Genomic DNA, 27,186 nt, shown 5'->3' on the forward strand with positions numbered 1-27,186 from the left:
GCTAACCAAACTATCCAATTTCCAGGCGGGGGAGTACTGAAAATAAAACTAAAACTATGCCACTTTGTGGAATTTCTGATGGAGTACAGGTATTAAGAAATACTACTTTTCCCACAGAAGCAGTGTGCAAACACTAACAATTTATATGGGATCTCTTGTACTAATCGATAAGGATGGGACGGGCAGAAACACAATATGGAGCTGCTTCTGCCTTCATTTGTGTAACCACTTAGATGCAAAGTTCAAGGAAGACGAAGAACTTCCCTAATAGAAGTTTTTGAACTGATGGAACAATGCTAAAATAGGACGCCATGCAAGAAACAACTAATTTTAATCATTCTGGAATGTTACAAGACCTAGAGAGTCATGGATTCCTCACACTTAAAAGCTTCTAGCAAAATGTCTGATAGTAGCTTAGATGTCATTTTTTAAACAGCTAACCCCTCCCAAACTCCCACCCTTAATGCTTGTAGGCGTGATTATGAAACAAAGCCAATGCATTGTGCTAACCCAAATTTGTTTAATAGATCAAGGAAATAGCACTGCATTTTCATTCTGCAACTTGTAAGCTTCCTTTTTTTTTTCATAGAAAAAATAAAGGTGATCTCCAAAACAGAAAGAAATCTACTCCGGCAAAGCATCAACAAGTCATTTGTTTATTTTACCTTAAAATAAAGGCAGGCCAAGTACAGATACTGTACGTTAAACAGACGTGCCAGCGCTTCCAGATGGATCTTTCAAGTCCGACCTGTGCATTTCTCAGGGCGATCCACCGGATGGAATCGTCTGCTGCAATTGGTTAGATGTAGAGCGAACCGTCTGTGGGACCCACGTACCCAACTCCAATCAGTAGCACATCTATCAGCGTCCAGATTCCCAGGCCGCCAAAACTGAAGAGCTTGCCTAGACCTTCCCGCCACTGTCCCAGGTAGAACCGGTCTGCACCAAAGCCGCCAAGCGTGATGCTGGAAGGTGACACGAGAAGGGGTTAGCGGCTGTCCAGCCCTATTGATATCTGCAGCAAAGCAAGCGAACGCATTGCAAAAGGCAAGGGCTGTGCAAATACTGATTATATTGATTATATTGACCAATAATACGAGGCACTGAAAGAAGCCCTACCAATGTGATGAGTAAAAATACCAAAGAATTTTGCTTATTTTCATCGCTCAATAAAAAAACCCCTGGAAGTATTATGACATATCCTGGCTGGAAACACGCCCATACACAACTAATGGTAATGAAAGTAAAGCAGGAAAATAGAGTGTATTCGGAACTTTATGTCTTGCTATTCAAACGCAAGCTCTTGCAGATAGCAAAATATAGTATCGGCCTATTGTATATGAAAATGAAAACCAAATATCCAAGAGGCACGAGAAAATTTAAATCAGTGTTTCTCAACCTTGTCAACTTCAAGATGTGTGGACTTAATTCCCAATTCTAGGAGTTGATATCCACACATCTTAAAGTTGCCAAGGTTGAGAAACACTGATTTAAAGGTTCTCAACTGGTACAAATATGAGATCTAGGACCAGGCTAACCTCTCCGCAAAGAGAATCGTGTAGCTGGGGTGAAATTCTAGAGAAAGTCCTATCTCTGATGGGGATGGGAGCTAAAGAAGGAATTCCAGAGATCTTGCCATATACATAAGCAGGTAAGTATAATCTCTTTAGGGCTTCCAAGATTGTCACGAGTACCTCTGAATGGTCCTGGAACTAGGGTGACTTATTTTAAATCTGGCCCCACTGCTCCCTCTAGGAGAAAAGGATCTCATGCAGGCTAATGACAATTCAAGGACAGCAAGAGAAATTAAATTAGGAGGATGTTCTCATCCTATTTCAAAGGCGGAGAACATGCATTCAAGTGGCCATTAAGGGCAGAAATAGACCAGTGGTCTAATGTTTCATCATCAAAAGCAACTCCTAAGAGATACAAGGAGAACTTCAAGCAGTGGGTCAGGTACACGTGACAGAATTCATTTAACAAATAGATTTCAATTTCTTTCCAGCAGCCTGGTTTTAAACACTTTTTTAAAGCACTATTCAAATATAATACAAGGTACCCAGACATTGGACGCTTCTTTTCCTACCTTAAGGCCAAGGCTGTTGACCATTTGTAGCCTCCAGTCCAGTTGCAATAAAGCATCTTGGGAAAAGTACGATTTCCTTAAAACAAACACATGTAAAAAATCTTTATCAGTAGGATCACAAAGATGCCAGTGCAGAAAATAAAAGCAAGGCAGAGCCGGATCAAAGCGTTCTTATCACTGCCAAACTGGTTGTCCCAACAAAGGTAGTATCCCCAAAGAGGCACATCTGGGGGGGGGGGGGAGAGAATTAGGGAGCATCAGTTGCAGCCTTTCAAATAATAAACTTATTATTTATTTCATAATGCAAAGCTAAAGATTTACAAGTCAAGCTTCTGGGCACTGCAGGAAACCAGGACAGGTTACCCAAACAGGTGAGAAAGTCTGGCTCACCTAGACAATGAATGTGGTCTTTCACGGTGCAGTTGGCACTGTAGCGTTCTCGTGGGCATGAGACTGTCTTGCAGTTTGTAGGATTGGAGCAAAGGTAGTTTGAGGGTGGTAGCTGCCAGCAAAACTGGCAAGTCATGTTGATCAGAAAGGTCTTTTGAGGGTTGTTGTTTTGATCCTGCAAAGGAAGCAGAAAAGGTCACCCTCCTTTTGAAAGCAATTCACAGCTTAGATCAGGCTGGCTGGGGAATTCTGGGAGTCGATGTCCACACCTCTTCAAATTGCCGAAGTGGAGAAACTTAGACTAAAAGTAATCATGATGTGATTCAGTCTCAGTAGAAATTAAAGCTATTGAACCAAACAATTTAAATAATGAAGTTTTTGCTAGAAAGTTGAGTCTTCTGTAACTGTCCTCTTCAAATAAACAGATCCCACCCCCAGCAAGAAAGGAATGCTTCGAATCAGTAGGATAAAATAATGCTTGACATTCAGTCTTTCCTGAACCTATTAAGAAAATGACTTTTTCCTATTTGAAGTAAACACCATGGTGTATTGTCATGTTGTGTTTGTTTACAAACAAATGTTTTTACTCACAACACAATGGACCTGGGATTTGGCTTCACATTCAAAGGTAACTGGTTTGCCATAGACACAAGAGTAGTTTGTTTTACACGTCATACATTCTGCAGGCAATCGGCTGCAAATCCCATTGCTGGGGCATCGGGTCACATAAGCTGGAACTGAGGTACCCTCTGAGAAATAAAATCCAGTTAAAAAAAAAGCTTCAGTATCTTCTATAAAATAACAACGTATGAAACTTCTATGAGTCTTTGCCATTACTCTCCTCTGAATATGTATCTGTTGTACATATTTTAGCAAAATATCACTCAATTCTACAAGTAGCCATCCTCCATTCAATGGGCGTTACTCCTAGTTAATTGGTACAGCACAACCGTGAACATGTGTTTCTTAGAGGTAGCCCCCACCCCCACCCCAGCTCCCAAAACTGGGTGAGTCCTGCTTCCTGGTAATTATGCTTAACCTATTATAAATATTTTCACGAGGCAGTGACTTTTCTCCAGAGGGAATTACGGATGCCTGTCATCTGCAAACACAAGTGACCGACTCTTTTCAGCAGAGAAGAGCAAACTATAACATTCAAAAATAAAACAAATGAGGAAAGAGGCCAGAAAATAGCAGATCCTTTGGATTAAGCTGATCCACGTGAACTGTACTACTCATGAACTCCAAAAAAAGCTTTGCTGGAATGTTTCAGAAAGCAAAACCATTCCAAAACCATACCACAGGATTTTAAACATTACATACCTGGTACTTTAGAGGCTGGAACATGCGTGCTTGTAGGGACTCCTGCAATCTTTGAGAGTGGAACTTGTGGAGGAGAATGCTCTAAGCTGAGCGACCCTGGAAAAGCGGAGAGAGGACACGATAGACTCTGGACTGGTGTCTTTCAACCTTGGCAAGTTTAAGATGTGTGGACTTCCACTCCCAGAATTCCCCAGCCAGTCATGTTCACTCATCTAAGTCGATAAGGTTGAGAAACACTATTCTGGACACTACCAGTATATCAATGTCCAGCACTGTCTCCAGACTAGAATGGTAGATACAGGATTAAATCCATGGGGGCCCTGAGAAAGAGCACTGAGAAAAGGACATGGTTTACATGTACTCTGCTTCTGCAGAACTAATCTGAAACCTGAGCATTGGCACCGTACCAAATCCCTCACTCTCCCGGATGATTCCAGTCTAGTACACTAGCATTGTTAGAAATGCAGGGTCATATAAATTACTTTTTAATAACAAAGTTCCGTGCCCCGATTTTCACTCTTGCAAAGCTCTCCGGCAAAAGCTTTTCACCCTGCACAAAGCTGTAATTCACATGACCATCCGTCTCCATCGTAACCCAAGCTATGAATTATTCTCAAAAGGACAGTTCTGTTTTCTGCTTCCTTTGCCAGAGCAAAGCAATGATCACCAAAAGACCTTCCTTTTTTTTCTAAGATTTTTTTATTTCACATTAACATGCACAATTAACAAAGCAATCTTTAAACTTAAAAAAAATATAGAAAAGACTGGAGTCAAACAAACTAAAAATACAAAGAAAGAAACAAAAAAAAGAAAAAAACAGCTACCTTATATTTTATACTTATCAACAGTCACTGGTTTACTAATCAATACACTACTATAATTAGGAGAAAATATTACTGCAAAATAGCCCAAAATCTCTGCCATAGTTACATATATTGCTGCACCTTTGTTCAGTAGAAAATCCAAAGATGTTTGTGGTCCACCTTAGAAAAGTCCCTCAGAAGCAGCTTTGGAAAAAGCCCACCTGAGCTCTGAAGGTCTGCATCCCTCGGAAGTGACTCCACCCAGGTCTGGGGATGGCTCACATGGGACATGCATGAAGGATGTCCCTGCATGAAGGATCCCCCGAGACTTGCATCACGCCAGGATCACCTTCCAACATCACTGCTGTGTGTGTGTGAGATGGAGTGTTTTGTGGAAACAGCAGAGCCTTCGCACGGCCCCGTGGCAGCTGCAAGCCCCTTAAGACCCGGCTTTTCCCCACCACCGGGCATTAGGGATGGGTTGAGTGGGAGTCCCCCTCCGAGACTGTTTTGTTGTGGCCATTTTACAGTTGGTATTTATATTTTGTTTGTTTGTTTTTCTTTCTGATTTATCAGGTGTTTATGTTGCACAACCCCCCATTAGGGTGGCTGAGTCGGGTGGCTTTGTAAATCTCGAAACAAACATTTTAATGCCCCAATCCAACCCCCATTAGGGGGGCAGCAATTTTGAGCCACCCTCTCTCCATCCTGCACCTGGCCCTGTATTTTTCTTTTTTTTACCCCGCTTTCAACCCACTCCTCTCGATGGGGAAGCCCTGCCCAGGCGATCCCTTCATCAGCCTGCAGAGCCCTTTTGACCCACCGGCGGGGGAGGAACTGAGGGGCCTCGTAGAGACTCCCCCCTCCCTCCAGAGAAGACCTCCGTGGGGTCCCTAATCCCCGCGACGGCAGAAGCCCACCTGAATCCGCCTCAATGGAAGGCAACTCCAGAAGACTGGGGAGGAACAAGGCTTCCTTGAACCTGTGCAGAGTGCGCTCCCCAGCTGGACACACTCTTGCACACTCACGGGCTTGCACGCTCGCGTGGAGAAAGAGCCCCCCCACCAGAGGGGGCGCCTGGGACCCCCAACCCTCCCTCATAAGCAGCCCGTCCGGCTGAGCCCCGCCCTCAGGAGGCTGCACGGATTAGCATAATTAATTAATGGGCTTATTCATTACGGCGGAGAAACAAGCCGGGGGCCGCTTCGCCCCTCCCACCCCCGCGCCTCACCCCGGCCGGAGAGGACGTAGAGCTGCGAGAGGAAAACGGCGACGCAGCAGAGCCTCTTCAGCGCCCGCAGCGCAGCCATCCCTACCGCCGCCATCTTACCCTCATCCGGGGACTGTGCCCGGCTCCGCCCCGGAACCTGGGGGAAGGAGGCGGGGCGGCGGCGGCGGCGGCTCTGCGCCTGCGCCTGCGCAGAAGAGAAAGCGAGCGAGGCAGCCGGGCTGCGGGCTCGCTCGCTTCTCGTCCTCGGCCAGCGCTCTCTGCCGCCCCCGCGAGGGCCGGAGGCGCATCGACGCGCTGAGTAGACCGGCGGAAGGCGAGCCAGCCGGGCTGAGCTACCGCTGCAGCCGCGCAACGGGCTACCTGGGCTCGTCCAGCCTTGCCCGGGGGGGCCGCTCTGCGGCCGCGCGCCCCGGGCGAGCGGCGCTTCTTTGCTTGCAGTTCAGAAAGTGCAGCAGTCATCAAAAGATACACTTCAGTGCCTCGCAAGAAGTGGGCTTCGGGAACCCCCCGCGGAGGCGAGGCGCCCAGGGTCGCGCGGACCGGCCGCCTCCACCCCCGCCCTGCCCGGTGGCCCGCCGGGGCTCGCACGGCGGCCCCATCCCCCGCAGCCGGCGGGAGCCACGGGGGCTGCAACCCACCGGCCGCGCGCGTCTGCGGGCCGGCGAGGACGGCGGCGGACCTGCCCGCGGGGCGGCGGCGGCTGCAGCAGAAGCCGCGCCGCGCTCCGCCCCGGGAGGCGGGCGGCCCCTCCGTCCCGTCCCGTCCCGCCCCGCCCCGGCGATGGCGGAGGCGCCGGGGCGAGCGCCGCGCTTCTTCCAGCGGCTGCCCAAAGCGGTGAGCGGGCGGCGCGGCGCCCCCGGCCGCAGCCCCGGACCGCGTTCGCACGACCCTCGGAGCGCCGTCCCGCGGGGTGGCGCGTCGGGGGGCCCCCGGGAGAGGGGAAGCGGCCGGGGGGCTCAGCAGGGGCTCCCGTGCCCGGGCAGGGCTGGGCGCCTCCCTCCCCTCCCCTCCCCTCCCCTCCGGAGCCTGGGCGCCGCGATCGCCCCCTCGGGCTGGGGGCCCGGCTGGCCGGAGCGGCGCCCCAGATGCGCCAAGCGCCCCGGCGAAAGTCGCCCTCCCGCAGGAGCCTCGCGCCCCGAGCCTCGCAGCCGCCGGCCGTCCTTCCTTCCCATTCTTTTTGGGGCGGGGGGCTCTTCCCAGCGGCAGCCTCGCCGGCGAAGGAGAGTCCCCGGAAGCCCCCTCAGCCCCCCGCCCCGGCCGATGCCCCCCCCCTCCTTCCCTCCCCGCCGGTGGGACTCCAGCCGAGTCTTCCCCAAGACGGGAAAGGACGCGCCGCAGATTCAGGAGCATCTCAGGGCGAGTCTGCTGAAACTGAGAGTTTAAAAGGGGAAAAAAGCAGGGGCTTTGCGGAAAAGGTCTTCCCCGGGCCTGAATTTTCGGGGTTAAGAGCCTCCTGGGCCGCAGGCCAAGATTTTAACTCCTGTGCCCAAAGAGAAACCGAAACTAAAGTGATCGTTGGGACCAGATGCATGCAGCTGTTCTGCTGGCACTGTTTCTCAACCTTGTCACCTGTAAGAGGGGTGGACTGCAACTCCCAGAATTCCCCAGCCAGCTCTGCTGGCTGGGGAATTCTGGGAGTTGCAGTCCACCCCTCTTACAGGTGACAAGGTTGAGAAGCAGGGTGCTGGAAGTCTCACTGTGACTTTTCACCAGGTTCAATTCTCCAGCAGCCTTTGAGAGATGGAGTGATGAGATCCGCTCTCGTGTGCTTGCCCACACAGCGCACACCAGCAGAATGAAATGCCTGTGGGTGAAGCCCACCCAAAGGAGAGGGGACTTGCCAGGGGACAAGTTCTCTGCCCGAAGAGGCTCCCAGCGAAATGGATCCCCTTCTCTTTCCCATTCAGGAACTCCATGCCCACTTGAACGGGTCCATCAGTGCCGCCACCATGAAGAAGCTGATGGCACAGAAGCCCGACCTTCGGATTCAAAACGAAATGATAACAATCGACAAGGGGAAGAAAAGAAATTTGGAGGAGTAAGTCCAACTTTGGGGGGGGGGACAGTTTGGAGAGTGTGTTCTCCAACCTGGCGCCCCCCCCCCCCCCAGCTGAAGTGAGGCTGCTGTTCCCACACTTTTAACCCTGCATGGTCTTTTGAGCAGAATACTTCCAGCTTCGATTTTCTTTTCGTGAGGTTACCCTGCTGTTCTTGGGGAATTTGATCAGGCATTTATATCTGCAGGGGATCTCTTCTTTGTAACTCTGCCATTTCCCCAACCCTTTGTCTAGATTTCCCCCATTCCACCTAACTCTGCAATGAAGGGAAAGCCCCATTCCTTAACTCACAGTATTTTCAAATGGACCCTTTGAGGAGTTACAGGAGTAAACCATTCAGTTTACAATCAAATGCAATGGTTAAACATTCACAGTGGCCATAATTACCATTGTTGTAAACTGATCTACATCAATTTACAGTCATTTATTTTAAGAATATGGGCACCATTTTCCAGCCTGTACATGCTGCTGTGGTTATTATTAACCCCATTATTACACATTTGTCCATGCAGATGTTTTCAGATGTTCCGGATCATACACCAGATTACCAGCAGACCTGAAGATATATTAATGGTAAGTTACTTTTAACCCAATGCTTGGATCAGGGGCCCTTTACTGCTCCATCATAGGCTGTGGGGAGTGTATATTTAGTTCTGGATGTACATTGTAATTCTGAAGGTATCGGTTGGTGCATGTCAAAAAGTGGGTAGGAGACACATGGAGGTCTTCTGTCAAGCCCTGAGCAATAGGCAGCAATTTCCAAAAGTTTTTGATTTCTGGGTTGCTTAATAAATAAAATTAAAAAGGGTTAGGGTTAGGGTTAGGATTTCCGCCTCCGATCAGGTTGCTGAAGTAAGGAATAGTGCAGGGTGTAAGGAAGTGGATCTTCGTCAAGACATGCAGGATCTGATAGCCGGGTTGAGCACATCCCTTGTCCTTAATGCTCTGCACATATTAGAGCCTTAAACCAGTATTTTGAAAGTTTGAAAACCACTGTATTAGGGCCTTACACCACTATTATCTACTTGGTAGAGCGTGAATGTCTAGCAAGAAACAAGTTGGCCTGACACACTGTGATTGATAAACAGGGTGCTCAGTGTCTTGTCTGAATTCAGCCAATAGTTTACTAATCAGTAAGCCAGCTTAAGTCAGCCCTAAGTCATGGTGGTGCGTGAACCCGGCATTATGTTTCCATGCGATTGGCGCAAGTATTGTGTTTCCTTTAGCTTTGCTCAACTCTGGCCTGGTAGCCTCCTTAGAATCCAGTGCTGACATTTCAGGTAACCAAAGATGTGATTCGGGAATTTGCTACCGATGGAGTCAAATACCTCGAACTCAGGAGCACGCCAAGGGAGGAAGAAAGCACAGGTAAATTCCCTCTCCTGATTCCCCCACAACAGCGGTCGGTCACATCCCATTAAACGCCTCGGCTTCTCCAGTGCTCCTCTTCCAGAAATGTTGTCTTGCCAAAGTTGGTTTCGAGATGGCCAGAAGTTCAATTCCACCTCGAAACCAGCTGGCAAAGAAAATGTCTGAAGGCTTTGGGCGTGCCCCTCCTTCGCACCCGAGCGTATGCGTGTTTTCCCTCATTGGCAGGGATGACCAAACGCATGTACGTGGAAGCTGTGCTGGAGGGCATCAAGCAATGCAAGGAAGAAGGATGGGACATAGATGTGAGGTGAGTTCTGAGAAGCCTGGATTTGGACTGCAAAATTGCTTGCTTGGAGTGTGGCATGAACCCAGCGTGTGGCTTAGGAAAACCAAATTTAGCCACTCATCTTCCATCCCAAATGCGCTCTGCTTTTCACGCCCCCCCTTCTCCGTTGCCCCAGTTTTCAGCTATGCGCTAAAGCACCTCGATTCCAAGCGGGTCAGAAAAGTAGATGGCTAGAGATTTTGGAGAATTAGCCAACCCCCATAGGAATGGGAGGATTCTGGAGGTGAGGTGCAAGCCTTTCAGCTGACATGGGCATAGGGAAAGGTCGGGCAGCTGATCCTTCTTGCTTGCTAGCAGAAGTTTTGATTCCCATCATTTCTAGCTAAAAGGATCCGCCCAGCTCCTTGGAGACAGAGTGCTGTTCCTCAGACATCTTGCTAGATGTGGACTGATATTATATTTTTCCATTTATATCCCAGCTTTCCATGCAAACAGGCTGGATTTACCCAAGTTAGGGCACAGTTTGGTTACCCAAGGTGTGGGTAAATCATTTTTTAATTGTATTTTATTTATACAATGTATAGGCTGCTTGACTGCCAACGAACCTGTGAAAAGTTAAAAAAAAATACAAAAAAGAATCGTGAAGACCCCCAGAAACAATATTTAACCAAAGAAAATCTGTCCAGCAGGGGTTCAACCTTTGCTCTGCTCCAAGGCCTGGGAGAATCACCAGGTCTTTCATAACTCTCTGGGTGGGAACCTTAGAACTATAAATTCTAGTTTGCACATCTTAATGCCTGGCAGGATGCAAGATGCTAAACTCAAATGAAACGTAAACCAGCTTTGTTGTGGAATCTTGGCCAATGCCGGTCCTAATACAGGGCAGTTCATAGAGTCATAGAGTTGCAAGGGAGTCCAAGGGCCATTTGGTCCAACCCTCTGCAATTTCCAGAAATCAATTCAAATTTCAAGCCGCCCATCCGCTTCCCCACTTCCTTCGTGCTGTTGCTGGCTTTCCAAGTTCACGTGGATATTTATCTATTCCAGATTTCTAGTATCTGTGGACCGAAGTAGGGGGACAGCTGCCGCCAAGGAAACCGTGAAGTTGGCTGAAGACTTTCTGCTTTCCACCGATGGCGTGGTCGTCGGCCTGGACCTCAGCGGGAATCCGCAAGTAAGCTTTCTCGAAATGTAAACGCTTAAGCTGTTTGGTGTTTGCGTGATTGGCCTGTCAGATGATTTCATTGAATGAAGCTGCATTTTTTGAAGGCAGGGCACGGCCGGGACTTCTTGGAGCCTCTTCTGGAAGCCAAGAAAGCTGGTTTGAAGCTGGCGTTGCATCTTTCAGAGGTAACCCTTGGATCCTGGCCCAGGCTTGCAGTGAGAATGTCCGTTAAATGAGTTTGAGCCCCAGTCACCCCTTGACTATCTCCCCAAGCAGGTTCTGCACTCCATTCTTACTTGGAGAGGTGTCACCAGGATATCTCCAAGCTGGTGGGACTAGACTCAGAAGTGAAAGATCTTGGAAGAAGGCAGGGACAGGTCACTTCTGTATTTTTGCCCAGAGAACTTCCGAGTCGTGGTGGTCAAATGCCGGGAGCGGAGCATGAATTGGAAGACATTTTTAAGCATGATCTTTTAATCCCTACTAGGTTTGTTAAAACCAGACCCCTGAGCTGAGGGTACACCCCAGGGGCATATTCCTACTCCAAAGAGCCCCCATTGACTTGGCTCACTTGCTTCACAAAGTATTTGGGGCATCATCTGAACCAGTGTTTCTCAACCTTAGCCACTTGAAGATGTCTGGACTTCAACTCCATGGCTGGCTGGGGAATTCTGGGAATTGAAGTCCAGACATCTTCAAGTGGCTAAGGTTGAGAAACACTGATCTGGACAGGCCAAAACAGCTGCCAGGTCCCCATGAAAATCTCATCCCATTCCTCTGTTGCCAGGAGGGGGCATTGCCAACAGCACCCCCCTTCTGAAATGTAGTGAGGGGGAGAAAAAAGGGGATCTCTTAGAGCTGGTGGGTGCCCTTTTTCTTTGCCAAAAGACAATGGTAACATCTCCATTTGTGTCTCATTTTTTTGGTGATGATGATTATGTGGCATCATTGTCGACTCTTAGTGACCACATAGATTTTCTCCATGATGATCGGTCCCTACTTGGTCCTTCAGCATTTCCAAAGTTTTTTTTTTCCCTAAAGGGTACGGTATAAATCTATAGTTCGATAAGGAAACAGAAACAACCCCCTTTTCCCTTCTTCCCTACAATCCGACTCACTAACCCATTTTTTTTAAACATGCCTCTTGTGATGTATAAATCTAACATACCGGTTGCGCTCACGCAGCACACTAAGCCAGGTTTACTGAACCGTGGTTGAGTGAACATACAAGCCACCCTTCGCTGGGTTCGTGCAACATCTCAGACCCACGCCTTGCGGGTGCAATTTGGGCTTGCACAAGCCTTCCCTCCATGGGCATCCTGCTTGTGCAATGGGTCTCGTTCCAGATTCCAAAGCGGGAGGACGAAACTCGGCTGCTTCTGGGCCTTTCCCCGGACCGAATTGGACACGGGACGTTTCTTCACGCGTCAGAATCGGCCGCACGGGACCTGGTGGAGCTCGTGAGGCAGAACAGGACCCCTCTAGGCAAGGGAAGACTTGGCACGGAAGCTGGGCGATGGGTCGTGGGCGGGCGGGGGATGATGGGCCATCCAGCATTTCTGGAAGCTGACCTTCAGCGCTGAGAGGCCCCGTTTGCAATGGGGGGAACCGTGGTGGGCGCTCTTGTGAAAGGGCTGCCAGCCTGAGCATTTACCAAATCTGGTTTAACGGACCCGAAACTAGCCCAGAGGCCTGACGCGGTGTGGGTGGAAAGAGGGCACAAATTTGAATTGCTGACAGACGAATGCCACCCTGCCTTCGCCAAGTCAGCTAGACTAGATCAGTGTTTCTCAACCTTGGCCACTTGAAGAGGGGTGGACTTCAACTCCCAGAATTCCCCAGCCAGCCGTGAGAAACACTGGACTGACTGACTTGGATTTTTCTCCCTCCCCTCCTTTTTTTCATTTCCCCCCCTCAGAACTCTGCCTGACGTCCAACCTCAAAGGCGAGACGGTACCCTCCAGGGCCCAGCACCATTTCGGATTCTGGTACCCCCTTGGCCACCCCGTCGTCCTTTGCGTAAGGCGCTTTGGGTTCTCTTGGGTGCCAAGCGGGGGCCGGAGCCTCTTTCTCACAAATGCTACGGGCCCCGCATGGCAGCATCAACCCACAGGTCCTAAAAAACGACGCCTTTGCTTTGCTTTGGCCGAACCCCCGTTGGTGCACCCCAAGAGGGAGGCGCGTTCTCATCATTTCTCTCCTCCCTAGACGGACGACAAAGGCGTTTTTGCTACCGAGCTGTCTCAGGAGTACCAGCTGGTTGCGGAGACCTTTCGGTTGTCCGACGAGCAAGTCTGGGCACTTTGTTTGGACGCCATCAACCACATCTTTGCTTCCAGCCACACCAAAACGAAGCTGAGGGAGCAATGGCGGATGCTGAAACCCACCCTGCTGGAGTAGCTTCGTGGAGAATGCCAGGACCCAAGCTGTGGGCTTCGTTGAGGGTTGTGTTGTGTGTGTCCGTTTGTAGAGTTTGTTGGTTGGGTGTCTAGCCTGCCTCTCTGCTGATGATGCAAGGGGATCTCCCTAGCATGTCCTCTTGTTTTTTTCCACCACCACAACTCTGTGTGCTGGGGGAGCATGTCTGGCTTCATGTCACCCAAGGAACTTGGGGTGGACTTGAACCTGGGTCTTCTAACATCTCCACCACTAGAATCACCCCACGCCCTCCTGCTGCGCCAATTAGCCTCAGTATGGAAGCCTAGATCCTGATTCACATTAAGCCATAAGGTGGGCTGATGTTGGCTTGGCGTTATGCAAACTTAATTAATGACAGTTTTGCCTGCAAATCTCTTTAAGCAAAGGATGGGTTAATTGCTCCAGAGTTTAAATAACCCTCGAGAGAAGGGGCAGGATTGTACTGTAATATGTGTTCACTTAATCACAACCATAGCATCTCAGGGAATATTACTGAAAACTTTCTAGGTTGCTTCCGTACCAATTCTTGTAGCTCCCCTCAAACGACCGTTTGGTTTCACTCATTTAACCCATCTCTGACTTCACGGTATTCAGTGGACTCGCTGGGCTCAACCTACTAACCTGTAAACCGTGGTTTATAAGCCCCATGGTGGGATTATCACAGCATCCTCAAACAAACTACACCACCACCTTGGCTTCTGTCTTACTCTCTGGTGCAAAGAGGGCCTTTTGAAAACGAATGGCTATGTTAAAACTTAAGACGGTGTGGTCTGAATGGAAAAACCACTATTTCTGGGGTCCTGAAAGAACCCATAAAATGAAAAGAACAATCAACACCCCCCCCAAAGAAGCTTGATGCATTTTCATGCTTTATATCTGAGCAGCTGGATTCCAAAGGAAGGACGGGGAGACGGATCCTCAGTGCCCCCCAATTCTGAATGGCCACCCTTAAAGGTTGGTGTTTCCTCCAAGATAGTCCAGGTTCTGCCTCCCTCCCCCCCCATAAAATTCCCCAATTCTGCTGCTGCCTCCGATGTTTGCAAAGAGAAAAGCTGGAGTCAATTTATCCTGGCCAGTTGTTCTGACCTGGGAACTGGCAAATTTAATAAAGTCCCAAGAGCTTACAGACATTCCCTGTGGATTTTCTGTCTTTCTTTCTTTCCTTTCTTCCTTCCTTTTCAGCAAGTCCAGAGCCAAAGCCGGTCGCACACTGCAAAGGGCCAAAGAGAGTCGTACCAGGCGAGGGCCAGGAGGCAATCTCTTCCGCTCGAGTCGGTAGAAAATACCCCAGCCCTTCCTAGCAGTACGAGATAAGGCTGCTCTGCTGATTTCTTTCCTCTCCCCCAATGATTTTTTTTGCGGGGGATTACAAGAATATGCTCAATGGGCAATAGTGGATTCACACAAAACGGAGGCTAAAACGAGCCATCTTTGTGAATGCCTCAACCATGGTTCAGATAACCACGGGTATACTTTGCAAACGCAGCCTTTGAAGAGGGTGGTCCGCCTAATCCCAGACCTGTGCAGAAGCAGAAAGGCAAGGTCTAAATTCATCGATTAGTAAAAACATGCTGAGGGCATCTCTCCCTCCCTGAGAAAGCAGCTGGCTTTGTACCTTGTGCTAGCCGTCAAAAGCATTTGGTTTCGTTTTGGGTTCACCCCATGAGTGAGCGAACCTAGCTCTCGCGGCTTAGCCCTTAGCCAGGATTGGGGCATTTTCACCAGGCTGTGGCGAAGCCATGATTTAGTGGACGGTGAGTTTCCACCCATGGGCGATGGAGAACCCTCCTGAAATATGGTCAGTAAACGGGAGGCAGAGAGAAGAAGGCGTCACTAACCGAATGGCTTGCCCGCTGTTCTCCATGACTTAGTGGAGTTGATTACGTTGACGTAATTAATCCACTTCTGCTCCCAGGCAGGGCCGGGTCCTGAAAGGGAGAATCCAAAACTCTTCTACAGATCCATGTGTGGAACATTCTCTCATTGCAAATAAACAAAGGAGCTATGTTCTCATCTCCATAACACAGTGTAGGGGAAGTGGGGATGACTGTTCATTTCCAGATCTTCTGTTCTCTTAGATTTGAGGCTTGTTAGACAGAGCTCCCATTCCCCCCTTCCCCCTGTTGTTATGGGTTGTTTTGCAATTCAGCATCTGGAAAGCCCCAAGTTGGTGTAATGGGCAGAAGGAATAACCCTGAGGAAGAGGAGGAAGAGCCGCAACCAAGACAACAGTCAGATAAAAGAAACTTGAGTCTGGGGCAGAACTGTAGTCCGAGAAAGCATCTCAGAAAAGACCCTCCCTAGTTCTCGTGAAGACAAAGGGAGGGAGGTGCATTCAGACTTGCAAGATTCTGATACTCTAATCTCATAATAAAAGTAGTGTTAGCTTGTGTGTCTTTAGTTTCCAAGTTTGGTCTATCTTGGAGGGCTGATGGTTGGCCAATGAAGTTGTGTAGGATTGCAGCGGTCTTGGTTGGGATAATTTGCTGGTTTACTTCAGGGCATCAGTTGGCCATTTTGGAATAAGAGGTGGCCCAAAGAACCAATACAGATGGTTGGAATCTCAGGGCACATTGAGCCATATTCTGGCTTGGGCTAGGTACCTTGTATGAACCCAGCTCTGCTGGTTTCCTACTCATGGTTAATGGGAATTTGAGGGAGTCTTTCCTTGTTCAGCAAACCAGGATCAAAACAAAATGATGTCTTAGTGGAATGAGTAACGAGTCAATGACTTTTCCAAGGTGGGCATGGAAAGAGATTTCAGGGGATCTGTAGCTTTGGAGCAAGACGAGTTGCTCACTGATGCTAGGCTGGTATTCTAGTTAACAGCAATGATAACCAAACAAATGCCCAGCGCTTCCTCGGGTCCAAAGGATAGTAAATCCAATTGCTCTTCCCCTGGGGTTCTCCTCATGCCAAGTGGGAACCCTTGACTTTTCTAAGACAGGAAATTGCATTTCTAGTTGTAATCCAAGCTGACTGCCCAAGGCATGGAAACACAAGGGGAAGCCCGGAACAGGGAAAAGATAACCAGGGATGAGCAAAACTGGCAAATACTGGTTTAACTCCCACCATGGTTTTACCTGCCTCCTGAGTCCTATCAATTATCATGGCTCCCCGCTGTTTAATTGCTTCTCTCATGTATCCGTGGTTGTCTACAATCTCAAGAAGAAGAAAAAATAAATCTAACTTGCTTGTGTTAGAGGAGATGCATTTTTTAAAGTAGTCGCTTAAATCAGAGGAACAGGAACCAAAGTGGGAATTTTGATTCTTTCTCATAGAATAATAGTGGTGGAAAGGGGACATCCCCAGCTTTTGAGAAGTCCTTCAAGCATCCTGGGAGGGGACTGTCCAGCTTCTGCTGGAACACACCCTGTGTGGGGTGGGGGTGTTCCTTTAGCAATACTTTGTCTATGTCTGGACCCTCCAGGCTACAACCAGGACAAAGAAAATGACGCTGCAGAGATGGAGCCCCAGGATCATTTTGCAATGCGATACTAGAAGTGGGCTGGTGGAGATTGTTCTAAGTCCAACCCTCTGCTGAAGGCAGAAACCTTGAACATAGGGCATCCTAGAAAGATGGCCTCCCCGCCTCCCCAGAGGCTGCCTTGTTCTGCAACTCAACCATGTTTATCTTCTAATGTTTAGCCCAAAGCAGCTTCCTCACCACTTCCACTCCTCCATTCTACACCGGTTGAAGTTCCCCAGTGTTGTGTAGTCATCTAGGCTTAGAGTGGTCTTTTCCAGTCTGGAGCTTCAAAGGTGTTGAGCTCCATCTCCCGTCATTCTTAACCAACAGGGCTGGGGATTCTGGGAGCTGAAGTCTGAGGCGTCTAGAGTTGGGGAACATTGCTCAACTGCTTCCCCAGATTCAAGGAATCAACCCCAAGGGAGGGAAAAAGGCCAGACTTACAGGGCTAGGAATAAAGAGATAAGGAGGTCTGTCACTGGTGTAGTCAGGAGCAATGGCGTAAGGAGGGAGAAGTGGTCTGCAAAAAACAAAACGACGGAAAAACCTGAAAGGGGCATGTGATGTTAAATTCCCATTCTTCTTCTGTAAAATCAATACATACATACAATCTGACAAATCCCAATTCCCCTCAGCCCACACAAAGATTTAATTCACCAAGACATTGAACCCGATTGCTGAATTAACCCATTTTCTGAACTGAATGATCAGCGAACTCAACAGATTTGCATGACACGCTAAGGCACCACAAAACCGTAACCAAGTTTGGATCATCTTGGGAAGGTCAAGGATTCTGTTCCTTGGGCTAAAAATCCTAAGTTGGGTTGAGTGACCAAAAAGGTAAAATTGTAGGGAACGCTGGCTTGCTTGAAGAATGCATGAACGACAGAGCCCCATCCTCTTTTAATGTAATTAAAGTGTAAACAGGGGTGGGGCTTTGAGAAGTGGCCTCCATCTTGACTTTTTTGATCCTCCCTATAGATGTTCCTGTTTTTGATTATTAAAAGGGATTGATTATGACATAATCCCATTGTTAGATACCACAGCTGTGGAAAAGTTGATGATCTTTGGATGGGCACAGCTCAAGTTGCTGATTTCATTCTCTGAGTTAGCTGTAGATTAAGGATGGATGGTGTCTTCACCAAACGCAGCAGTTACGGCACTCACTGCCACCTGACAGGGGAACAATTCATTTAGATTGTTTTAAAAGGGGACTAGACCAACCCATGGACAATCTGGTATTCTACTAGTTCTGATGGCCTTTTCCAACCTGCTTTATCACATCCAGCATATGTTGCAACAATGTAAGAAGCCGACCCCTCTCTTGCCCAACTTTGTTGGCTTCCTAGATGTACTCAGTTGGCCAACATATGACCCACAATGCGCCTTTCAATGGACTCTTGCCTCATTCCAGCCATGGGATTGTTCTTAAGACCCTTTAGCACCATATTCAGCTAATCTCGCCAAGTGAGTCTCAACTAATTGAGTTCGTATTATGTAAAAACAGCATAGTCTATAGGTGTAACTCTAACCTGTAGCAGAAAGCCATCTTGCATTCATCCCAGCCCTTGGCTGGCCCTATGTTTTATGTAGGTCTGTCCCATTGCTTATTAGCAACGATCTCACAATGGATCATACCTACAGCTGCCTGACCATTGTGGCATGAGAAGTTACAACCACAGGCTGGTGGTAATAGCTCTGTCTCTAGTAAAGGACAAATTTCTTAAGAAGCTTAAATGATTGAAGGAACCCAAATGCTTCTATTCTCCTTCATGGGGTGTGTGTGTGTCTTCAAGTCTGTGTTGACCCCTGGTGACTGCCTGGACAAGTCCCTGCAGTTTTCTTGGCAAGATTTTTGGAAGAGGTTGGCCCTTGGCTTCTTCTTCCTAGGTCTAAGAGAGACGGACTGGCCCAAGGTCACCCAGGTGGCTTGAGGCCTAAAGTGGGACTAGAACTGATGGTCTCCTGGTTTTTAGCCTGGTGCCTTCACCACTACACCAAACTGTCTCTCTCCCCTCTTCATGAAGTCCTACTAAAAGCATGGCTGGTCTTGGCTGATTCGGGAAGCTAAGCAGGATTGAACCTTGTTAGTATTTGGATGGGAGATCTCAAAGAAATCCCAGAGCAGAAAAATTGGGAAAAAAATCCCAAGAAAGCGATGATGGCAAACCACCTCTAGAATTTTGCCAAGAAAAGTGCATGAATGTGTTCATGAGGTCACCAGGAGTCAGCCTCACGTGCAAGAAGGCTTTTCTTTAATAAAAGCATTAATCAGCTGTGGATTTGTGATTTTTCCCCCCCAAGGCCAACCCTGCTAATTTTGTCTGTTTTTGAAGAAAACTGGTATTAACCACCATGCACCTCTCAACCCCAACCCCAGAACGTGAGAATCTTCAGTCCATCCAACTTGGGAGACAGTTTTAAGCCCATGTGTTTTTATTTTATACCACCAGAAATGCCCTTCCTGGTTGGATTCTAGACTAGGAAGCGTCTTTCTGACATCAGACAAAAAGCTACGGGTATCTCAGAAACCCAAGTGCTCCTCAAAAGTAATGGAAGAGAGCAAGAGCGAAAGACTTCAACCTACCACTGGAGGAACAAATACAACTCAGATAATTGCCCTTAGTAAATATATTTGCACTTGGCCGTTTTTCAGAACAGGCACTGACAAAATAAAAGTTGTGCCCATAAAATGTTTGGCTGCAGCTAGCATTAAAAATAGCAATAATAATGCAACTTCAGGGGCAGGCAAGAAGGCCTCAGACAACACCGATGAAGCCACAAAGATACAAAAGCTTTGGTTAAAAAAGAAAAACAAAGGACAACCCTTGTGCCAAGGGCTTTGAGGATATTCCCCATGCAAAGAATTCATCAGTCGGAGATGCCGTGGCAAGTCCATGTTGAGTAAAAACAGAGCTTATTCATTCTTGGTGACCTTGCTCCTTTCGTGACTGTTATGGAACCCCTTTGTCCCATCAGGTCCCCTGGGCAAACGCAGCACGCCAACGGGCAGTCCAGCAAGGTTGGCCATTTTGGGGCTGGGCTCTGGGCTGCCCACAGGAGTCTTCTCTCGTGCTAGAGTCCGAGCTTGCTGTCGCCGCTGTACCCAGGGGCTACTCGAAGGAGTGATGCTACTGTCCGAAGAGTAATCGGCACATCTTTTCGACATCTCAGGACTCGTGCTCGGAAACCCTTTGCCATCTTCTGCCAGCGGAGACATCCTGGACGTTCTGCGTAGGGAAGAAGGGCTGCTCCAGGGACTCGACCTCGGAGACACGTTTGGGCTGAGATGGTTGTTCGGATAGGCCGAAGGACTTAATTTGTTGGAAGAGTTGCCTCTTCGCCCAGGCAGGGGAGAAGTTGGGTCGCTCTCTTGATCAGAGGAGCTATTGGCCGACAGTTCTTCACCAACATCTTGAAGTTCTTCAACTCTCTTATTCATCGATCGTGTCTTGCCTGGGACCTTGGCAGAGATCTTGTCATGGCTTTTCTCTTTGAGGACCTTCTTCTTTGGAGGCTTCATCCCAATGAGGATGACCTTCATGGTGGCTTTGTCTGTGATGCAGAACGATTTGTGAGCTCTGATCGCAGCATCAATCTCTTCAAATTCTATGATGGCACATTCTTTGGTTCCCACCAGGCTATAACGGCTACTGAACTTCTTGATATCTGGTGGAAGATCCCTCCCGGGCTTGAGAATACGAATGGACAAAATGACACCAAACTGGACAAAGGCCTTGAGGAGATGCTCCATGACCTTCTCTCGGACTTCTCCATTCTCCTGTCCTTCATCCAGAGGGCAGAGATCATATGTTAGGGAGATGTCGTAGACAAGAAGCATTCGGCTAGGGATGTTTTCACCCGGGAACACAGGAACGGGGGCATTTCGCCGAACCTTTCGGCCATCTTCGTTCAGCTCCAGGAGGTCAGAATATTTCAGAGCGTAAGCTGTAGTTCTCCAGTCCCGAGTCAGTTGTTTTATCTGGTAAGAAAAAGGAGGAAGTTGAGCAAAGGCCAGAACAATTCAATATGCCGTATATTAGCATAAAAAAAGACAGAAGTCAGACTCTGCAGAGAGAACCAGTTGTGGAGTCCTTGGGGCTCTCTGAGCTTGGTTGATGGCTTGCAGTTATTTCATTACTGGACTAGGGAACGTCATCAGTGCTATCCTCAATGATCAGTGCATCATCACTAATCATCAGCAAGCACTGATGATGTGACCTAGCCAGGTAACAAAACGTCTGCTGTGAGACTAGGCCGAAGCTGCCGTAACTAAAGATGAACCAGCCACCTAAGCAGAGAGGACAGAAGCCAGGAAACTTGTCTATGAGATCCCTTCGGGGAGGTAGATAAGAAGGAAGCACGTCGTCAAGGAAACAAAGGACCTGAAGCAGGCAAAAGAAGGTGGGCCTGAGCCCATGGAAACCCTCACCCCAATCCCATCCACTTGTAAATCAACCCAGCAAGTACTTTTGGGGATAAAAGGGGTCCCAAAGCCTGCCCACTCTGAGTCGTCTGAGTCATCTTTGGATCCAGACCTGGCGGCTTTGTCCCTCTTGCTAGCGCCTGGCAGCCTAGTTGGGAAGGAGGTGGCTAAGTGTGGATGAGCACACGCGCGTGTGTGTATGAGAAGAGCAAATGCACCTTGCAACCAGTAAAGTTTTGCCGTTACTTTAAATTCACTGGGTCTCCGTGTACTACAAAGAACTTCTCCTGCCTCAGAGTTCAGTTGGAAGTGATCTGTGTGTATCCCTAATTAACTCCCGGCTGTTGACCAGGGCTGCGTGTCTGTCTGCTCCAGCCGCACCTATTTGGAAACCCAGGTAGAAAGCAACGGGGGCTGACAAGATTGGCGTGCTTCAACAGGCTGTGAGTGTGTGAGTGAGTGACCGACCATAAGCCGAACCTGGGAGCAGCGTGTGCAAGCAACCACCCAAGCTCAGAGAGCACCAAGTTCAACCCTGAACTACAGATTCTCTCCTATTAGGACCAATCATGCTGGCCAATTATGAGTTATTTACATTTATGTTACTTCAGCCTTCCCCACTTGGCACCCCCCCCCCACAAATATCATTTCAACGAGATGGGCGGTGACAAAATTGATATATAAATAAATAAAATAAAAACCATGCTTAAAACAGACTATGGCTTAAATCAGCCTGTCAAATCTAGTTGCTTGACAACCTTAGCTTATTCCGTAAAGTTGGCGTGAGTCGAGTAAGGAGTATTCTGTGCGTCACCTTGGCCTCCTGGACCTAAAGTGAATCAATACATACATTTTGGAACACCCTTCTCCCCAGCCCACGGGCGACAGGGCTGCTTTGTGCGGGTCAGGCCACGTTTTGCCAATACTTGCCTTTTTGAACGAGGTCAGCAGCTTCACGCTGACGTACCCCATCTTGTTCCGTCGGATGTGCTTCAGGAGAAAAGCATCTTTTGCCAGGTTGTCATCGGAGAAGTAATATTCGATCTGAGTCACCAGCTTCAGGATCAGCTCGTGCTCCGGGGGCTTCCAATCGGGGGCCGAATCGTCCCCATCGTTCTCACTGGCAAAAGGAAGAACGAGAAGATCACGGTCCCCGAGGGCTTGGCTTGATTTCTCAAGGGAAAATAGTGCCTTCCTGAATCCCGCAGGAGGTCGAGAATCAGCCCAAGGGTGGCTTCACGCTGGCCTTTTTTAGCGCTGTTGAGACATTTGTTACACAGCCAGTCGGAAGCGTAACCCGGTTGGCGGCTTCGCATCTCCCTAACTCCTGCTCTCCGGATGAAGGACAGGAGAATGGAGAGGTCCGAGAGGACATCAAGGGGCATCTCCTATTCAGAGCTACATGAAACAAACCACAATACGGGCCAGGATGGCTAACTGGTGACAAGCAGGTCCCACTCATCCAAGCTTCTATACGATGGCCCAGTGGCCCTAATTTGTTTAATTGATTTGCATAGCCGCTCTACTCGGCACACGACGCAGGGCAGCGGACGTCATCGAAAGAGTAATAATAATCAAAAAAGCCCGTAATGGCACAAGACGGCAGAACGCCATTCCCCAAAGCAGCGTAGAAGTGGTGTCGGAAAATGGCTCATTCAGCGGGTCACACCACGCCCAGCTCAACGCCAGCGGGGGGAAAAAGCAATGGGTGAAGAAAGAAGAAAGCAAATATTTCTGGGAGCAACACGGGAAAGAATCTGGCGCCCAGCAAATACTCGCAAGATACGTCTTGTAAGTTCGCAAACGGGGAATAATAATTCAATATTGATTGCTTAAACTTGCATGCTGCCCGGCTCTCACCGACTCAATGAATGCTACCAAGGTAGTTTTTGCACGCTTACCCACTGGCAGCACAACCTGCCTTCTCTTGCATTCACACAACCACTTTTAACACGCCGTGTTTACAGCGTCATTCCCATCCTTGGAATTGCTGCAACACCCTTGAGTTTTGTGGGAAACGGAGTGAGCCTTTGTATATTACACTAAACCAGAATTGGGTTTTACCTTGGCCGATCTTGAACAGATAAGCAGGATCAGACCCAGCTAGTACGTGGATGGGAGACCACTAGGAAATGCCCAGGACTGGCGGGTTAAAAAAAACACTCTATTGTTGCCAAAGAAACCACCAGAGTGAGCCGAGTTCCATCTGAAGGCGACATCTTTTAGTGGCTGTAGTGTGCAAACCACTTAAGGCTTACTCCACAACCATGGTTAACCATGGAACTGCACCTATTCCACCACCCTTTCTGCCTTCGGAACGGAGCAAAGTCTTTTTCTTCAGTGGGACTAAAAACACCTTCGGCAGGGCTCTCGCTGGATTTTAGTTCCTGATTTTTGACTTTCACTTGGAGTGCCGGTGAGCAGAAAGACGGGCCGGGAAGGGAACGAGTAATAAACAGATCAAGCGAAAAGGAAGCTTGGTGGACACGTTCATTGTAACGATAAAAGAAAATATTATATAAATTTGAGCAATAAATAAATAGGAGCACGCATTTGTGTGATTCTCAGTTCCAAGAATCTGTTCCTTTCCACATTCCTTGAAAGTTGCTCAACGTGTTTGGATGTTCTGGGCTGTACTCACAGGCGTGAAAACAGTCTGGACCAGGGTTTCTCAACCTTGGCAGCTTCAAGATGGGTGGACTTCAACTCCCCCATCTTAACAGTGCCCAGGGTGAGAAAAACAGGCTGGGGGATTCTGGGAGTTGGAGTCCACCCATCTTAAGGTTGCCCAGGGTGGGAAACACTGGAGAAGTCCAATGGGAATGGGTGGGGCTTAAGTCACCAGGGGGAAGAGCCAGAAGAGAAAATGGGCAGGGCACTCATTCCCTTTTCCCCCAAAGCTTTTGGGTGCTGACCTCTTCCTCTGACTCGCTCTTCCGTCTCCTCCTTTCCAAGAAGCCCACCAGATCCTCACTCTCCTTGCAGAGCTCGCAGCCCCCCAGCTGCTCTCCCCCTTGGGAGAACTTGCAGCCATCACAAAGGAGAGGACCTCGCCCCCCGCTCCGTGCCTTTGCAGACGGCACAACCCCAGCCGACGGTGGCTTCTTCATCAAACCGGGTTGCCCTTTCTGAGATTTTCCCAACGTCTCTCGGACGCCCTACTTTCTCCCAAGCAGCGAGACCGCCCTGGGAGGGAACCCAAACCCTCGGCCCCCGTCCCAGCTGAAGACCCTCCAGCCCCCTCGGAGGCTGGCAAATGACAGGGAGGTCGGGTGGAATGCCACAGGGAGGGAAATGTCCCCTGAGGCCATCTTTGCGGGGGCTCAATTCCCTCCCCACCCAATAAAATGTCAGAGGAGCAGCTGACTCAGACGGAGGGAAGAAACGGCTGTTTACCCAGGAAAGCCGTGATGGGAACCAGAAGCGGGGCGGGGTGGGCGCGCTCCTCCCCAGCATCTGGAGCAGAAGGACCTCCCGCCCAGCCAAGTGCCAAGTCAGCAGGAGATCCCCTTCCCGGCATCGCTGCCCCTTCCCAAGGACTGGGGGGGTGGGGTGGGACCGGCCTTCCCGGCTGCCTGCCCAGGATGACTTTATAGCATCTTGCCCGGGGCCAGAGGGGAGGGACGTGGAGACGGTTGGTGCAACATCCGGCCTCCTTTGCAGCAGCCCGGCGGAGGGTGCCAGCATGGGCTTTTCCTTGGGACGGGGGGGGGGGGGGGGAGCCCCTGGGGAAGGGCGGCCCACCCCCGGATGCCTCCTTCCTCTGCCTCTGCCCTCGGGCAGGAAAGATGCTCTCCGATTCTGCACAGGGCCGCTTTGAAATTGCAAAAAAAAGAAAAAAAGTGTGAAATTGCAAAAAAGCGTTTCCCGGCCGGCGTGCCGGGAGAAGGGACGGGATTTCCACCGGCTGTAATGAAAATCCACCCCCCACCCCCCTGCCGAGAGGTTGTGAAGAGTCTGGCAGCTTTGATTTGTTTTCCTCCCGCCAACATGGCTTCTCCGGAGCCGCTCACCCCGCTCGGCCGCCCCCGGAGCAAACGCCCCCTCCCCATTTCCTGCCCAGAGTTAGAAGCGGCTCTCCGGGAGGAAAAGCAGCCAGGCCTCTTTCTCCCGGTCCTGCCGATTTCCAAAAAAGCAGGGGAGCCTCCGGGTTTTGGCCCGGATCCCACCCGGCCCCTCCTTTGCTTGCCACCACAAATGCCACTTTCCTGCCGGGTGATGCCCACATCCAGCAGAAGCCTGGACTTTTCCAGTAAGGGGGGAAAAATCATGGCTGGTTTTCGCCTCTGGCCGGTTGCAAAAATCCCGCAAGAGCGCGCTTGAAAGATGGGTCTCCGATCTCACCCTTAATACCTCTGGAGGAAGAGGACCCGCCGCACCTCTGAACCACGGCTACAGATCGAGACTCCCCCGAGCCGAGCTTCACATACAGTGTTTACACGCTTCGACGACCTCACGGAACCGCTCGGCGTGACCTTTTCCTCAGTGTTTTCAAAAATGCAGCCTCCATCATGATTTCCTAGTGGTCTCCCATCCAAGCGCTAATCAAGTCTGACCTGACTGGGCTTTCTGAAATCAGCCGGGATGAAGCTGGGGGTACCGCCGGTGGGGGAAGCCTTCCGCAAGCTTCCTGTCAGCTTGGGGAAGGGGCGCTTCACCACCGACTGGGTTAGTCCAGGTCTGTCTGCCGGGCTCTTGCTCTGCGGCCCGCAGGGAACGCGGGCTAAGGCAGCTCCCGCAAGGGGGTCTCCTCCCGATCCGCCCCAACCCCAGCCCAGGAACAACCGCCCCGCAGAGCCTGAAAAGCACCCGAGCAGGGGCCGAGGGCAGGGCAGGGCAGGCGGCGCAAAGCGGCCTCGGCCCAACGGCGGGTCCGAGAGGGCGCGGGGACGTGGGGGACCGCCCCACCGCGGACACTCCCGGCCCTTCCCGCCTTCCTCGGGCAGACCCACCGGGAGAGCGGGCCGGCGCCCAGTCCGGCGGACGCGGGCGACCCCGGCCGCAGCCTCCGCGGCCAAGCGGGCACCCGAGGAGAGCCGCGCCGGGCAGAAAATGCCCGGCCGGGCCCTGGCCCCGTCCTCCCCCCACTTCTCAGCGGCTGCTGCCCGGGGGGCTCGACGCGCGGCGGGGGGTCCGGCCCCCGGGGCATCCCCAGCCCGCCGTTCCAGGCCCGCCCTTGGCATCCGCGCGGCCCCGCTTCCTGGGGCTCCCCTCCGCCGGGCAGGCAGCCCCGGCGGCGGCGCAGGCGGAGAGTCCGGGGTCTGCGCCAGGCCAGGCGAGGCGAGGCGAGGCGCTCGTCCGGGGGGCGCCCTACCTGGACTTCTCCCCGCCGCCGCCGCCGCCGCCGCCGCGCCCGGCATCGTCTTCGCTGCAGCTGCAGCTGCCGCCGCCCGGCGGCGTCGAGCACCGGCGGCGCTGCTCGTCCTCCGCCTCGGCCACCCGGATCTGCACGGGCGCCGCCGGCCGCGCTCCCTCCGGCGCCGCCATGCCCGCCGGCCGCGCTCCGCCCCCGCGCGGCTCGGGCCTGGGGCGAGGGCGGGGCGCCTTCTGCCGCGAGCGGAGCCCGGCCGCGCCCGAGGCGAACCGGGCAGAGCGCGGCTGCGCGGGGGGGCCGCGAATCGGGGCCATTTATTTATTTATTCATTTATTTATTTATTGTGTCCGCCGCCCGCCGCCCCCCCGTGGGGGACTCCGGGCGGCTCGCAACGCGCTGAAACAATCGACCAACATCGCGAGGCACCCCCGGCAGTGAGAGGGACCGGCCGGGGCCGCCGCGCCCGGGGCTTGCTCTGCTGACCGGCCGAGACGCGGCCCGGCGCACGGCGAACCCGGCGGGGCTCCCTTAACCAAGCACGCCGAGCGAGCCGCGGTCTGCCCACCGTGGCTCCCGCAGCAAAGCGGGGTTAGGCCACCCTCGGCTGGGCGCGGGGCTTCCGGGGCGGGGGCCGTGCACGCGCGCCCCCGCTGCGCCCGCCGCTCTCCCCCTCGAATTGCAGCCTGCTCGCACGCAGCCCCCCCCTGCAACGGCAGCTTCCGGTTCACTTAGGACAGCGTGGGGGGCCCAGTCCGCTCCTCCCCTCACGGGCCGTCCGTTGGGAACCCGAAGCGCCTGTCGGTGCCTCGAGCCCGCATCCCCTTTGGGCGCCGGCCGGCCCGGAGCC

General features: G+C 51.0%; 3 protein-coding genes across 6 annotated transcripts; 1 reads left to right on the forward strand and 2 right to left on the reverse strand.

Moving 5' to 3' along the window:
* Nucleotides 1–642: 642 nt before the first annotated feature.
* Nucleotides 643–5,964, reverse strand: TM2D3 (TM2 domain containing 3). Its single transcript, XM_007424525.4, has 6 exons — nucleotides 5,834–5,964; nucleotides 3,800–3,895; nucleotides 3,068–3,225; nucleotides 2,477–2,651; nucleotides 2,087–2,162; nucleotides 643–965 (listed from the first exon to the last, which is right to left on the reverse strand). The coding sequence occupies exons 1-6, from the start codon at nucleotides 5,925–5,927 to the stop codon at nucleotides 800–802; spliced, it is 765 nt and encodes a 254-aa protein (XP_007424587.1). The 5' UTR covers nucleotides 5,928–5,964; the 3' UTR covers nucleotides 643–799.
* A 260-nt stretch (nucleotides 5,965–6,224) lies between these two features.
* On the forward strand, nucleotides 6,225–14,260 carry MAPDA (N6-Methyl-AMP deaminase). Of its 2 annotated transcripts, none has more exons than XM_088148353.1 (10): nucleotides 6,225–6,667; nucleotides 7,741–7,871; nucleotides 8,403–8,463; nucleotides 9,171–9,258; nucleotides 9,487–9,568; nucleotides 10,595–10,721; nucleotides 10,817–10,897; nucleotides 12,059–12,197; nucleotides 12,631–12,731; nucleotides 12,921–14,260. In XM_088148353.1, the coding sequence occupies exons 1-10, from the start codon at nucleotides 6,614–6,616 to the stop codon at nucleotides 13,110–13,112; spliced, it is 1,056 nt and encodes a 351-aa protein (XP_088004479.1). In that variant the 5' UTR covers nucleotides 6,225–6,613; the 3' UTR covers nucleotides 13,113–14,260. The 2 variants fall into 2 exon arrangements, with proteins under 2 accessions (XP_088004479.1, XP_088004478.1); XM_088148352.1 differs by lacking the exon at nucleotides 6,225–6,667 and adding an exon at nucleotides 6,691–7,189.
* On the reverse strand, nucleotides 14,234–26,891 carry LARP6 (La ribonucleoprotein 6, translational regulator). Of its 3 annotated transcripts, none has more exons than XR_015797474.1 (6): nucleotides 26,340–26,891; nucleotides 21,956–22,145; nucleotides 17,044–20,581; nucleotides 16,214–16,292; nucleotides 14,969–15,058; nucleotides 14,234–14,340 (listed from the first exon to the last, which is right to left on the reverse strand). XR_015797474.1 is itself a non-coding variant. In XM_088148351.1 (3 exons), the coding sequence occupies exons 1-3, from the start codon at nucleotides 26,651–26,653 to the stop codon at nucleotides 19,517–19,519; spliced, it is 1,569 nt and encodes a 522-aa protein (XP_088004477.1). In that variant the 5' UTR covers nucleotides 26,654–26,891; the 3' UTR covers nucleotides 16,887–19,516. The 3 variants fall into 3 exon arrangements, 1 of the variants encoding a protein (XP_088004477.1); XR_015797473.1 differs by lacking the exon at nucleotides 14,234–14,340 and adding an exon at nucleotides 14,388–14,649; XM_088148351.1 differs by lacking the exons at nucleotides 14,234–14,340; nucleotides 14,969–15,058; nucleotides 16,214–16,292 and having other exon boundaries at nucleotides 16,887–20,581.
* Between the last annotated feature and the right edge of the window lie 295 nt (nucleotides 26,892–27,186).

The sequence above is a fragment of the Python bivittatus genome, unplaced genomic scaffold (assembly GCF_059951505.1).
Source record: "Python bivittatus isolate LINGU-HERP-01145 unplaced genomic scaffold, Pbiv_v1 ctg000530_np1212, whole genome shotgun sequence".
NCBI lineage: Eukaryota > Metazoa > Chordata > Lepidosauria > Squamata > Pythonidae > Python > Python bivittatus.